General features: G+C 36.8%; 1 protein-coding gene across 4 annotated transcripts in view; it reads right to left on the reverse strand.

Moving 5' to 3' along the window:
- MINDY2 (MINDY lysine 48 deubiquitinase 2) overlaps nt 1-15,432 on the reverse strand; it is a 78,838-nt gene that overhangs the window by 42,560 nt on the left and 20,846 nt on the right. For all 4 annotated transcript variants that reach the window (XR_004348636.1, XM_032624028.1, XM_032624029.1 and 1 more), the window contains exons 3-4: nt 10,688-10,752; nt 1,559-1,717 (exon numbers count right to left, since the gene is read on the reverse strand). Coding sequence is in view for 3 of the 4 variants with exons in the window: in XM_032624028.1 (XP_032479919.1) it covers nt 1,559-1,717; nt 10,688-10,752 (224 nt within the window). In the remaining variant the exon portion in view is untranslated. The remainder of the gene's footprint in view (nt 1-1,558; nt 1,718-10,687; nt 10,753-15,432) is intronic.

Below are 15,432 nucleotides of genomic sequence, written 5' to 3' on the forward strand. Positions count from 1 at the left end.
CATATTGACTGAAGTAAGTCAGATAAAGACATATATCATATGATGTCGCTTATATGTAGTATCTAAAAAAATGTTACAAATGCACTTATTTACAAAATAGAAATAAAGGACTTCCCTGGTAGTGCAGTGGTTAAGAATTCGCCTGCCAATGCAGGGGACACGGGTTCGAGCCCTGATCTGGGAAGACCCCACATGCCGTGGAGCAACTAAGCCCGTGTGCCACAACTACTGAGCCTGTGTTCTGGAGCCTGCAAGCCACAACTACGGAGCCCATGCACCGCAACTACTGAACCCTGCGTGCTCTAGGGCCTGCGTGCTACTGAAGCCTGCACGCCTACAGCCCGTGCTCCGCAACAAGAGAAGCCACTGCAATGAGAAGCCCGCGTGTGGGAACAGAGAGTAACCCCCACTTGCCACAACTAGAGAAAGCCCACACACAGCAATGAAGACCCAACACAGCCAAAAATAAATAAATAATGAAATTTAAAATAAACAGAAACAGAGTCACAGATGTAGAAAACAGACTTATGGTTACCAGGGGGCAAAGTGGGGGGAGGGTTAAATTGGGAGATTGGGATTGACATATACACACTACTATATATAAAATAGATAACTAATAAGAACCTACTGTATAGCACAGGGAACTCTACTCAGTACTCTCTAATGGCCTATATAGGAAAAGAATCTAAAAAGAGTGGATATATGTACATGTATAACTGATTCACTTTGCTTTACACCTGAAACCAACACAACATTGTAAATCAACTATATGCCAATAAAAAGTAAAAAAAAAAAAAAAAAAGATTTTGTATCTTATTTTAGTTACACTGGAGGCTTTTAAGGAAAAGGGTAGGGCGCAGGGATAAAGGGGAGGGTTTATTTCACAAAGATCACTCTGACTGCCAAGACAATTCACTGGGGGGAAGAATAACCTTTTCAACAAATGGGGCTGGTACAACTGAATATCCACATGCAGAAGAATAACGTTGGATCCCTTCCCCAAACTATATATACAAATCAACTCAAAATGGATCATACTCCTAAATTAAGCACTAAAACTATATACTCTATACTTACATACTTTATATATTATAAGTATACAAAGAACTCTTAGAACCCAGTAACAAAAAGACAAATAGCCCAATTAAAAATGGGCAAGAGATCTGCAGATATTTCTCTAAAGAAGATATACAAATGGCTCATAAGCACATGAAAAGATGATCAACATCATTAGTCATTAGAGAAATGCAAACAATCCACAATGAGATACAACTTTACACCTACTAGGATGGCTGTAATCAAAAAGATAGACAATAACAAGTGTTGATGAGAATGTGGACTCAGCTTTGTAGTTGGCCTCTAACTCCATGAAATGATAGTCAGAAGTCTTGGGCAGATTTAGCAGTCTGGAGGACTGTGCTCTTAACCTCACAATATGGCTAATTTCATGTAAAAGCACAAAAACATAAGTATCAGAAAATATAAATCTAGATTAATTTGCCAAATTAATAGATTTTTACTATATTTGTGTTCATATAATTTAAGGTTTTCTACTTACCTGAGGGTCCACTAGCCATCCATGGTACAAAGGAATATCAAGAAGATCAAATACTATGCATTCTGGTGTATATTCAAACACTCGAACACCAGTGAATTTTACATTTACATCCAAGCCTGTCTGTAGTTTGTGCAGTACTGCCATAGCATCACTCATATTCTGAAAATAGAAAGGGGAAGAGAAAAAAGGAAAATCAAACAACAACAAAAAAGATATTTAAATGCAGGCACATTTACTACAAATTTTCCATTTTATCCAATTTATTCATCCCTTCAATTTTTATTATTAAGTACCTACTATGTGCAAGGCACTAGTATGAGTTCTAATGATAAAATAGTGGATAAAACAAAGTTCCTAATCTCATGGAACTAACATTCTACTATGAGAGACAAATACATAAATTATAAAGTCAAGTATTAGTAAGAAAAATTGAACAGGATAAGGATGTACTGAGTGAGAGGGGTGAGGGACCTATTTTTAGACCAGGAAGTCCAAGGACAAAATTTCTAGTCAAAGAGGAAGGCCTCTTCCACTTCTAGGTATATTCCTAAAAGAACTGAAAGAATTTAAAGCATCGTCTTGAAGAGATATGTGTACACCCATATTCACTGCAGCATTATTCACAACAGCCAAGAGGTGGAAGCAGCTCAAATGTCCATTAACAGATAAATGGATAAAGGGAACATAGTGTACATATACAATGGAATATTATTCAGCCTTAAAAAAATAAAGAAGGAAATACTATTACATGCTACAACATGGATGAAACTTGAGGACATTATGCTGAGTGAAATAAGCTGCTGCAAAAGAACAAATACTGTATGACTCCACTTATGTGAGATATCTAGAGTAGTCAAAATCATGGAAATAGAAAGTAGAATGGTAGTTGTCAGGAGCTGGAGGGAGGGAGATCTGGAGAGTTGTTCAATGAGTATAGAATTTTAGTTTTACAAGATGAAAATGTCCTAGAGATGTTATGCAAGAATATAAATACAGTTAACATGACAAAACTATACACTTAAAGATGGTTAAGAGAGTAAATTTTATATGTTTTTTAACAATTTATAAAAAAGAAAGAAAAAGAAATGAGCTATCAAGCCATGAACAGACATGGAGAAAAGTTACATGTACATTACTAAGTGAAAGAAGCCAATCTGAAATATATTGTATGATTCGAAATGACACAGTGGGAAAAGGCAAAACGATGGAGACAGTAAAAAGATCAGTGGTTGCCAGGGGTCAGGAGGAGGGAGGGATGTACTGGCAGAGCACTGAGGACTTTTAAGGCAGTGAAAACTATTCTGTAGGATACTATAAAGGTGGATACATGTCATTATACATTTCTCAAAACCCAAAGAAAGTATAAGCATCAAGAGTGAACCCTAATGTAAACTATGGACTTTGGGTAATAATTATGTATCAATGTAAATGGTGGGAGATGAAGTCTGAGATAAAGGCTGGATCACAAAGACTTGTTGGTCAAATTAAAGAGTCGTTCTGTCCATAACAGTTTTCTCAATAAACACGGTCATGTAAGTGTGTAATGAAGGCTATTTTAAAACATGTTTTTCTAAACGTTTTAATATATTAAATATGGACATAATTTAGAGGGTATATTTGATGGAACAAATAAAAACCAATATATAAAATTTGATAAAATTTTATTGAATCCCTACTGTTAATCAGACACTGTGCTACACACTAAAGATATAAAACAGGAGCAGACTATAGCCTACTGGAGGGCTTATAGTAGAAAGGGTGAACATGAAATAAATCCTTTTATATTAAAATTAGGGACTCTCACTGAAATCTCAGATGGACAAATTTAGGTCATAATAACAAAGTTCTGTTTTACCAATTAACTTGTAAAATTCCATGCTAAGAGACTATACAGACTGAAAACAAATTATTCAAATGTTTTAAATTTATGAATGAAGAATTTATAACAGGATAACACTGTTATATACTCTTTGGATTTTGTCAGTTTCACCTCTAATAACTATATTCCCCCAAAACAATATATTTTCTCAGTCTTCCTAAAAGTTGAACCCTTGAAAACAATCAGCTCACATTTTTTTCCTTTCAGTGTTTTAAAACTTTTCCTAAAGCCATAACAATGATGAATGTGAGAAAATAGTAACAATAATGAGCCACTGTAGGATTATAGTTCTACCACTGATACTACTGATTTTTTTCTGCTATTTGTTAAATTCTTAGTTGCCAGTCATCCACAGTTTCCTTCAGGGGGAAGTATAATTTCTAACAGCTCCTGGACTCAAGCTTATACCTTTATGTATCTTCTACATTTTTAATAGATTATAAAATGTTAAAATAAGTTAATACAATTAATAATATCCATAAATAAAACTGATAAAAATAAACAAATTTATAAACAAAGAGTTAAAAAGAGTATTTTGCCATCTTGTTCTTGAATCCAAATGGGTGCTTACAAGAAAGGATTACTACTCCTTTAAGCCAGTAGTTCAACTGTTTCTTAGAATTTTTCTTAAAGGTACTGTTAACGTGGTGAAATTTTAAAGTTGAATATAAGATATATTTAAAAAATATATTTGCAGTCATATAAAAACCTGTCATAAACACACACACACACAGTATTTTCTTGTGTTGTCATCATTAAGCAAAACTGAAAGAAATATGCTCTTTGTTTATATTATGATTTCTGGTAAAAGGGTTTTTAATTAGGAAGACTGCAGCTCTGCATTGGTCTTTCTAAAATTTAGGCTTAAACATTTCTGCTCACACAAAACGATACAAAAAGAACGTTGTTACATCACACCTGTGTAACATTAAGCACCAGCTTAGACTCAGTCTTATCAGCTTGGTACATACTATTCTCAAAACTAATGGTAATGCAATCACAATACCTTATAAATAGTTTTAGAGCTTATTTTAAATGCAGGGTACTTTCTGTCTAACATGTTTATAAGAAATGCAAGTGGTTGTTAGTGTCTGTTTCAACTTTGAAGCAAAACTTTACTTCCAATAATTTTTCAAGAGTCTAGATCACCTTAATGGAAACATATCCTGAGACTGCAAAACAGACTTGAAACAAAGTGCTGATATCATTTGCAAATACTCATCACTCAAGATTTTCTCAAAAAACAAATACCGTATGCTAACACATATATATGGAATAAAAAAAAATGGTTTTGATGAACCTAGGGGCAGGACAGGAATAAAGAGGCAGACGTAGAGAATGCACTTGAGGACATGGGGAGGGGGAAGGGTAAGCTGGGACGAAGTAAGAGAGTGGCATGGACATATATACACTACCAAATGTAAAATAGATAGCTAGTGGGAAGCAGCTGCATAGCACAGGGAGATCAGCTTGGTGCTTTGTGACCACCTAGAACGGTGGGATAGGGATGGTGGGAGGGAGATGCAAGAGGGAGGGGATATGGGGATATATGTATACATATAGCTGATTCACTTTGTTATACAGCAGAGACTAACACAACATCGTAAAGCAATTATACTTCAAATAAAGATGTTAAAAAATGAATCAATAAATAAAAAAGATTTTCTCAAGACTGTGCAACAGAAGTAAAATGAATTTTGAGGTTAATGTGAAACTGCAACTATGATCCATAATTTCTAATTTCAAGTTTTTGTATTAATCATAATAGCCTTGCTGATTTCAATAAGAAATGATACAAATTTGATAAATGATATAAATTTAACCATAATACTTTATACTTATAAAATATTTACTGGTTTTATATATTGAAGGTTAGCCTAAGATTTCATTTGAAAAGAAGTTTCCATTGTGAGAAATGTTTAGAAATCCTTGCTTTAAGCTACAAATTCCAATAGAATTTAAATGATTTAGCATACTATTTGGCTTTAGCTATGGATTTCCTACCTTACACAGTGATGCAATGCAACATACTCACTTTTCCATTTTATTAGGACTAGATTATTTGAACATTCAAATTCAAGAAATTTTGCAATACCAAAATGAATTTTGTTTTTTTTTTGCCATTTGGATACTGGTGAAAGTATGTAGTAAGGGTTACTTTGAAAGTAAACATAAAGGTTCCAATGATATCTGTTTCTTCCCTGCCTGATACTTCTTCCACTGTAAGAACCTGATTTCTTCTTGCCTTCCATTGTCAAACAAAGGAAGAATACTGAAGAAAATGAAGCTATGCTTGCTTTCTTACAGCTCCAATAATTTTGAGCCCAGTGGTCCGCTCCTATATTACAGAAGAGTATCTCTAAAGAACGTGCCAAGCAATGTAGACACATTGAAACTACGAAACAGCAGATTTAGTCCTAACAACATACCCCAGACATCATTTGCTGAACTGTTTCCTACATACAATTTAATTGTAAAATGTACACAAATGAGGAAAGATAAATCAATAACAAATTCACTTGAAAGTCAATTTTTTCAAGGAAAATACCAAGTTATCATTCTACATAGGTATGTAGAATGATATCTATGTTTCATTCTACATTGCATATAGATTCACATAAAAGACAGATCAGCAAAGTACGGCCTGTGGGTCAAATAAGGCTGTGAGCTAATAATGTTTTTTTACATTTTTAAAAGGGTGTAAAAAGAGAAAACAAAGAATATGCCCAAAAATCCAGAGACTCCCTCTTGCGAGAGCACCGGAATCACAACCAACTGCTGAACAATCATGGACAGGAAGACACTGGAACTCACCAAAAAAGATACCCCACATCCAAAGACAAAGGAGAAGCCACAATGAGATGGTAGGAGGGGTACAATCACAATAAAATCAAATCCCATAACTGCTGGGTGGGTGACTCACAAACTGGAGAACACTTATATCACAGAAGTCCACCCACTGCAGTGAAGGTTCTGAGCCCCACGTCAGGCTTCCCAACCTGGGGGTCCAGCAACAGGAGGAGGAATTCCTAGAGAATCAGGCTTTGAAGGCTAGTGGGATTTGATTGCAGGACTTTGACAGGACAGGGGAAACAGAGACTCCACTCTTGGAGGGCACACACAAAGTAGTGCGCACATCGGGACCCAAGGGAAGGAGCAATGACCCCAGGGGAGACTGAACCAGACCTACCTGCTAGTGTTGGAGGGTCTCCTGCAGAGGCAGGGGATGGATGTCGCTTACTGTGGGGACAGGGACACTGGAAGCAGAAGTTCTGGGAAGTACTCCTTGGCGTGAGCCCTCCCAGAGTCTGCCATTAGCCCCACCAAAGAGCCGGGTAGGCTCCAGTGCTGGGTCACCTCAGGCCAAACAACCAACAGGGAGGGAACCCAACCCAACCCATCAGCAGACAAGCGGATTAAAGTTTTACTGAGCTCTGCCCACCAGAGCAACACACAGCTCTACCCACCACCAGTCCCTCCCATCAGGAAGCTTGCACAAGCCTCTTAGATAGCCTCATCCATGAGACAGCAGACAGCAGAGCAAGAAGAACTACAATTCTGCAGCCTGTGGAAGGAAAACCACATTCACAGAAAGATAGACAAAATGAAAAGACAGAGGACTTTGTACCAGATGAAGGAACAAGATAAAACCCCAGAAAAACAACTAAATGAAATGGAGAAAGGCAACCTTCCAGAAAAAGAATTCAGAATAATGATAGTGAAGATGATCCAGGACCTCGGGAAAAGAATGGAGGCAAAGATCGAGAAGATGCAAGAAATGTTTAACAAAAGCCTAGAAGAATTAAAGAACAAACAGAGATGAACAATACAATAACTGAAACAAAAAATACACTAGAAGGAATCAATAGCAGAATAACTGAGGCAGAAGAACGGATAAGTGACCTGGAAGACAGAATGGTGGAATTCACTGCCGTGGAACAGAATAAAGAAAAAAGAATGAAAAGAAATGAAGACAGCCTACGGGACCTCTGGGACAACACTGAATGCAACAACATTTGCATTATAGGGGTCCCAGAAGGAGAAGAGAGAGAGAAAGGACCCAAGAAAATATGTGAAGAGATTATAGTCAAAAACTTCCCTAACATGGGAAAGGAAATAGCCATCTAAGTACAGGAAGTGCAGACAGTCCCAAGCAGGATAAACCCAAGGAGAAACCCGCCGACACACATAGTAATCAAATTGACAAAAATTAAAGACAAAGAAAAATTATTGAAAGCAACAAGGGAAAAAGGACAAATAACATACAAGGGAACTCCCATAAGGTTAACAGCTGATTTCTCAGCAGAAACTCCACAAGCCAGAAGGGAGTGGCACAATATATTTAAAGTGATGAAAGGGAAGAACATACAACCAAGATTACTCTATTTGGCAAGGATCACATCCAGAATCAGTGGAGAAATCAAAAGCTTTACAGACAAGCAAAAGCTAGGAGAATTCAGCACCACCAAACCAGCTCTACAACAAATGCTAAAGGAACTTCTCTAAGTGGGAAACACAAGAGAAGAAAACGACCTACAAAAACAAACCCAAAACAATTAAGAAAATGGTAAAGGAGCATAGATATCGATAATTACCTTAAACATGAATAGATTAAATGCTCCAACCAAAAGACACAGGCTCACTGAATGTATACAAAAACAAGACCCATATATATGCTGTGTACAAGAGACCCACTTCAGACCTAGGGACACATACAGACTCAAAGTGAGGGGATGGAAAAAGATATTCCATGCAAATGGAAATCAAAAGAAAGCTGGAGTAGCAATACTTATATCAGATAAAATAGACTTTAAAATAAAGAATGTTACAAGAGACAAGGAAGGATACTACATAATGATCAAGGGATCAATCCGAGAAGAAGATATAACAATTGTAAATATATATGCACCCAACACAGGAGCACCTCAATACATAAGGCAACTGCTAACAGCTATAAAAGAGGAAATCGACAGTAACACAACAATAGTGGGGGACTTTGAACACCTCACTTACACCAATGGACAGATCATCCCAACAGAAAATTAATACGGAAACACAAGCTTTAAATGACACAATGGACCATATAGATTTAATTGATATTTATAGGACATTCCTTCCAAAAATAGCATACTACACTTTCTTCTCAAGTACACATGGAACATTCTTCAGGATTGATCACATTGTGGGTCACAAATCAAGCCTTGGTAAATTTAAGAAAACTGAAATCATATCAAGCATCTTTTCCGACCACAATGCTATGAGATTAGAAATCAATTACAGCAAAAGAAACCATAAAAAACATAAACACATGGAGGGTAAACAATACGTTACTAAATAACTAAGAGATCACTGAAGAAATTAAAGAGGAAATCAAAAAATATCTACAGACAAATTACAATGAAAACATGATGATCCAAAACCTATGGGATGCAGCAAAAGCAGCTGGGATTGACATATATATGCTAATATGTATAAAATGGATAACCAATAAGAACCTGATATATAAAAAAAAATTCTTTTAAAAAAGATGACACAAACAGATGGAGAGATATACCATGTTCTTGGACTGGAAGAATCAATATTGTTAAAATAACTATACTACCCAAAGCAATCTACAGATTCAATGCAATCCCTATCAAATCACCAATGGCATTTTTTACACAACTAGAACAAAAAGTATTAAAATTTGTATGGAGACACAAAAGACCCCGAATAGCCAAAGCAGTCTTGAGGGGAAAAAGTGGAGCTGGAGGAATCAGACTCCCTGAATTCAGACTCTACTACAAAGCTACAATAATCAAGACAATATGGTACTGGCACAAAAACAGAAATATAGGTCAATGGAACAGGATAGAAAGCCCAAAGATAAACCCACGTACCTATGGTCAACTAATCTATGACAAAGCAAGCCAGGATGTACAATGGAGAAAAGACAGTCTCTTCAATAAGTGGTGTTGGGAAAACTGGACAGCTACACGTAAAAGAATGAAATTAGAACACTCCCTAACACCATACACAAAAATAAACTCAAAATGGATTAAAGACCTAAATGTAAGGCCAGACACTATAAAAGTCTTAGAGGAAAACATAGGAAGAACACTCTTTGACATAAATCACAGCAAGATCTTTTTTGATCCACCTCCTAGAGTAATGGAAATAAAATAAGACCTAATAAGACTTAAGAGCTTTGTAAAGCAAAGCAAACCACAAACAAGACAAAAAGACAACCTTCAGCATGGGAGAAAATATTTGCAAACGAATCAACGGACAAAGGATTAATCTCCAAAATATATAAACAGCTCAATATTAAAAAAACAAACAACCCAATCAAAAAATGGGCAGAAGACCTAAATAGACATTTCTCCAAAGAAGACATACAGATGGCCAAGAAGCACATAAAAAGCTGCTCAACATCACTAATTATTAGAGAAATGCAAATTAAAACTACAATGAGGTATCATCTCACACCAGTCAGAATGGGCATCAACAGAAAATCTACAAACAACAAATGCTGGAGAGGGTGTGGAGAAAAGGGAACCCTCTTATACTGTTGGTGGGAATATAAATTGATACAGCCCCTTTGGAGAACAGTATGGAGGTTCCTTAAAAAGCTAAAAATAGAATTACCATATGACCCAGCAATCCCACTACTGGGCATATACCCAGAGAAAACCATAATTCAAAAGACACATGCACCCCAATGTTCACTGCAGCACTATTTACAATAGCCAGGTCATGGAAGCAACCTAAATGCCCATCGACAGACGAACGGATAAAGAAGATGTGGTATATATATATACAATGGAATATTACCCAGCCATAAAAAGGAACAAAATTGGGTCATTTGTAGAGACGTGGATGGATCTAGAGATTGTCATACAGAGTGAAGTAAGTCGGAAAGAGAAAAACAAATATCGTATATTAATGCATATATGTGGAACCTATAAAAATGGTACAGATGAACTGGTTTATAAGGCAGAAATAGAGACACAGATGTAGAGAACAAACGTATGGACACCAAGGGGGGAAAGTGGTGGGGGTGGGTTGGGGGGTGGTGGTGTGATGAATTGGGAGATTGGGATTGACATACATACACTAATATGTATAAAATAGATAACTAATAAGAACCTGCTGTATAAAAAAATAAATAAAATTCAAAAAAAAAAAAGAAAGGCCACTGATAGAGACCAATGAATATATCCGTAAGTAAAAATTAACTATCTTAATATAACAAAAATTGTATCTATTACCTGCTCATAGTTTAAACGTTGAATTTCTGAAATTTCTTTTGGCTTTGTATCAAGCATGTAATCTCCTGTAAAAAGAAATGGTAAAGTTGCCTTTTAAAAATATTACTTTTTATCTAATTATGAAGGTAATATATTTTAATTATAAATTGTAGCAATAGGTAACATAAAATATTTACCCCCCCCATTCAGAGAAAATCAATGTTAACTGTTAGCTAAGGTCTCACATATTTTTTCAGTGTACATCCTGTTTTGAACTTTCTTTTTCCTCCTCTTTATATTTAAGCATCTTTCCATGTCACTACAATAAAGCTCTAAAAGGTTTTTACCAAGTTTCACTGCTACCAGCAAGATAACTATTACCCCAATACCTTTCCAAGAATGGGTGTCATCAGTCTTCTAAATGTTTGTCATTCTTAGAAGTAAGCAAACATTTTTTTTTGCATTTAAAAAATTGGTATCTTAGTGGTTACTGGTGAGGAGAGGGGAGAGAGAGAGGCAAGAAAGGGGTATGGAATTGAGATACAAACTACTATGTATAAAATAGATAAGCAACAAGAATATATTGTATAGCACAGGGAATTATAGCCATTATCTTATAATAGCTTTTAATGGAGTATAATCTGTAAAAATACTGAATCACTATGCTGTACACCTGAAACTAATATAATATTGTAAAGCAACTATACTTCCCCCCAATTGATATATTTTTATACATGTATTTTCACTTGGTATCACCATTTTAATATATAAATGACTTTTTAAAAAATAAATTTATTTACTTATTTATTTTTGGCTGCATTGGGTCTTTGTTGCTGCACGCGGGCTTCCTCCAGTTGCACCAAGCGGGGGCTGCTCTTCGTTGTGGTGCGCGGCCTCCTTATTGTGGTGGCTTCTCGTTGCAGAGCACAGGCTCTAGGCGTGCAGACTTCATTAGTTGTGGTATACGGGCTCAGTGGTAAAACGGCCTCTAGAGTGCAGGCTCAGTAGTTGTGGCACGTGGGCTTAGTTGCTCCACGGCATGTGGGATCTTCCCAGCCCAGGGCTCGAACCCGTGTTCCCTGGAACCCGTGTCCCCTGCATTGGAAGGCGGATTCTTAACCACTGTGCTACCAGGGAAGCCCCTATAAATGACTTTTAGTATACGTGATACCTTTTAAATATATGTAGCATCATTTTAATATATGCAGTAACTTTTTATCCATGTTTTGCCTTTTTAGCTATGTATTAATTACATATACTTTTCTTTGAATTGCCTGCCTATCCAAGTATCTTTTTTTTTTTTTACTGAACCGCATAAAACCTCTTTTTCAGTTAGAGGAATTAGAACATTTCCTGTTATACATGGTAAATTTTTTTTTTCCCATAATGGCTTCTGACTTTATGGTGATGTTTTTTGCCTACTTTTCACCATACAGAAATATTTAATTTCAGTATAGTCAAATTCTTCTATTATAGCTTCTGGGTTTGATGGGTTTGATGTCATGTTAGAAAGATTTTCACCTCTTCAGAGTATACAAACATTCACATATACTTTCTTCATGTAATTTTATGTTTGTCTTTTTTTACGTTTAAATCTTTAATTTATCTGGAATTAATTTGATATAAACAGTGATACATGGAACTAACTTCTCAGCCAGCCTCCCAAATCACTAAGTTGATAAATTGTTTTATTAACTTTTATTTTCAAATTCAAAATAAACTTCTAAAGACTGCATCAAGTATTCTTTTAGGGACTTCCCTAGTGGCACAGTGGTTAAGAATCCGCCTGCCATTGCAGGGGACATGGGTTCGAGCCCTGGTCCGGGAAGATCCCACATGCCAAGGAGCAACTAAGCCCATGCGCCACAACTACTGAAGCCCATGTGCTTACAGCCTGTGCTCTGCAACAAGAGAAGCCACCGCAAATGAGAAGCCCATGCACCACAACAAAGATTAGCCCCTGCTTGCTACAACTAGCAAAAGCTGCACGCAGCAACGAAGACCCAACGCAGCCAAAGATAAATAAATAAATAAGTTTTTAAAAAAGTATTCTTTTAATCTCTCCAACTCTGATAATAAAGGAATTCCTACGAACATCAATATATTGTTATTTTTGCTTTTATTTAGAACTTTAAGATGGCAAAATCTAACTGATAACAATTTTATTCCACCATAGGCACAGGAATTCTAAATCACTAAATTAATTCATTCACAGAAATATATAAGCAAGTGTATTTAACAAATATTTTTGAATCCTTACTATACATGGCACATTGTATATTACATGTTGAGGTTTTAATATAGCATTTAACTGAAAACTACGCTTTGAGTAAATTTTATACATTATTTATTCAAATAATTGAGAATATATTTGCTATACTGGTATCCTATATCTCATTTAAGCTCTGTATTTATCCTGATAAAAGACTGTAGTGTATGCTTTCCTACAACTTTAATAGGGTCAGGATGCAGAACATTACATAATTCAATACTAAATGACCCTAGATATGCTATCATAGATTAAAGCTTAGGTGCTAAGAATAGAATAATTATTGGGAAAGACTCAAATAAGCAACTCCTCTTTTCCTGACGTCAGAAAAGATCTTCAGGGCTTCCCTGGTGGCGCAGTGGTTGAGAGTCCGCCTGCTGATGCAGGGCACACGGGTTCATGCCCCAGTCCGGGAAGATCCCACATGCCGCGGAGCGGCTGGGCCCGTGAGCCATGGCCGCTGAGCCTGCGCATCCGGAGCCTGTGCTCTGCAATGGGAGAGGCCACAGCGGTGAAAGGCCCGCGTACCGCAAAAAAAAAAAAAAAAAGAAAAAAAAAAGAAAAGATCTTCAGACAAGAGAAGAATGGCCTGACTAAGGGAGGCAGCCTCTTTGATGGACCTCAATGAGCCCTATAGCCTGGCATTCATACCTTTGTATGATCACCTTCCCTTGAGTGTGGACTGGATTCACTTCTAGTGAATCAAATACAACAGAATTAATGAAATGTCACTTACAAAATTATAAAAGAAAATATTGTGTCGTTTGTTATGGTGCTTTCTCATTTGCTCACTCTGAGGAATGCCACCTGCCATGTTCTGAGCTGCCTTTTGGAGATGCCCATGGCAAGGAATTGAAGGAAGCCTCTAGAGAGAGAGCCACAGAGAGTCACAGTCAATGAGGAACTGAGAACCTCAATCCAACAACCTGTGAGGAACTGAATCCTGCCAACAACCAAGTGAGTAAGCTTGGAAGCAGATCTTCCTCAGTTGGGCCTGGAGATAAGACTGCAGCCCCAACTGACACACTGACTGCAACCTCATGAGAGACCTTAAGCCAGAGTCACTTAGCCACACCCAGATTCCTGACCTACAGATACTGTGTGATAATAAACGTTCATTGTTCTAAGTGACTAAATTTTGGGGTGATGTGAAGCAGTAGACATCTGTATTTTTAGGAAAGTTTGTAATAGAGAATTAGATATTTTTAAAAGACTGATTTTGAGTTTTTAAGGGAGCATCTTTCAGTTTTAGATATCTAAATAAATCATCTCTTAAGAATTCTGTCTAGCTTATCTAACCTTTATAACAAAATTGGTCCCCAATACTACTTCAATCAAAAATATTTATTGAGGGACTTCCCTGGTGGTCCAGTGGTTAAGAATCTGCCTTCCAATGAAGGGGATGCAGGTTCAATCCCTGGTCGGGGAACTAAGATCCCACATGCTGTGGGGCAACTAAAACCACACGCCGTGACTACTGAGCCTGCACACTCTAGAGTCCACGCACCAAACTAGAGAGCGCTCATGCTGCAACTACTGAGCCCATGGGCTCTGGAGCCCACGTGCCACAACTAGAGAGCTCACACGCTGCCAACTACTGAGCCTGCGTGCCCTGGAGCCCGTGCGCCGCAGTGAAGAGCCCGTGCGCTGCAAAAAAAAAGATCCCACATGCCACAACGAAGATCCTGCGTGCTGCAACTAAGACCTGACGCAGCCAAATAAATAAATAAATAAAACATTTTTTAAAAAACAGTATTTATTGAAAGTCTATTCCGTGTTTAGCAACAGGTTAACGTGTTTGGAAATGAGCGTTTCGCTTAAAAAACTAATAATTTGGTTGGGCAAAGAACATACAGGAAACAGAATAAAATAACAATAAGGTATAATAGAGTGTAAAATATAATAAATGCCTTAAGTACCAAGTGATTTTGAAAAGAAATATTCATAAAGCCTGTAGCACTTAGAAATATCCTTTGTAGGGGGTAGTGTCTAAAGCAGATTCAGAAAAATCGGCAGAACCTGCCAAGGCAGTGAGGGGAAAAAGCATTCTTTGAGGGAGAAAGAATGATGGGAAAAGCAAATATAAGAAACATCTTGCTATATGGGCAGTTTATAAGGAGGTTTATACATAAGATTTATGTTGCAGAGTGGTGGGAAATATGGCTGGATGGGTAAGCTTGATCAGATTATAGAAAATCATAAATAATACATCAGTAAGTTTGGCTGCTTGTGAAAGATCATAAGGGAATCTTTCTGTTTTTAAGTAGACAAGTGAAGGATAAAACTGGTGCTTTAAGAAGATAACACTGATATGTAGGCTAATTTGGAGAGCAGAGGAAACAAAAGAGCTTGCAATAAATCACATTCCGAAGTACCAGTATACAGAGACAGGAAAGAATTTCAAAGAAAGAATCCATAACGCTTTGCTATTAATGGGATATTTCAGACAAACAGAAATTAAGAAACAAAAACCTGACAGCCACATTAGGCCAAAAAA

This window comes from Phocoena sinus, chromosome 2 (assembly GCF_008692025.1).
Source record: "Phocoena sinus isolate mPhoSin1 chromosome 2, mPhoSin1.pri, whole genome shotgun sequence".
NCBI lineage: Eukaryota > Metazoa > Chordata > Mammalia > Artiodactyla > Phocoenidae > Phocoena > Phocoena sinus.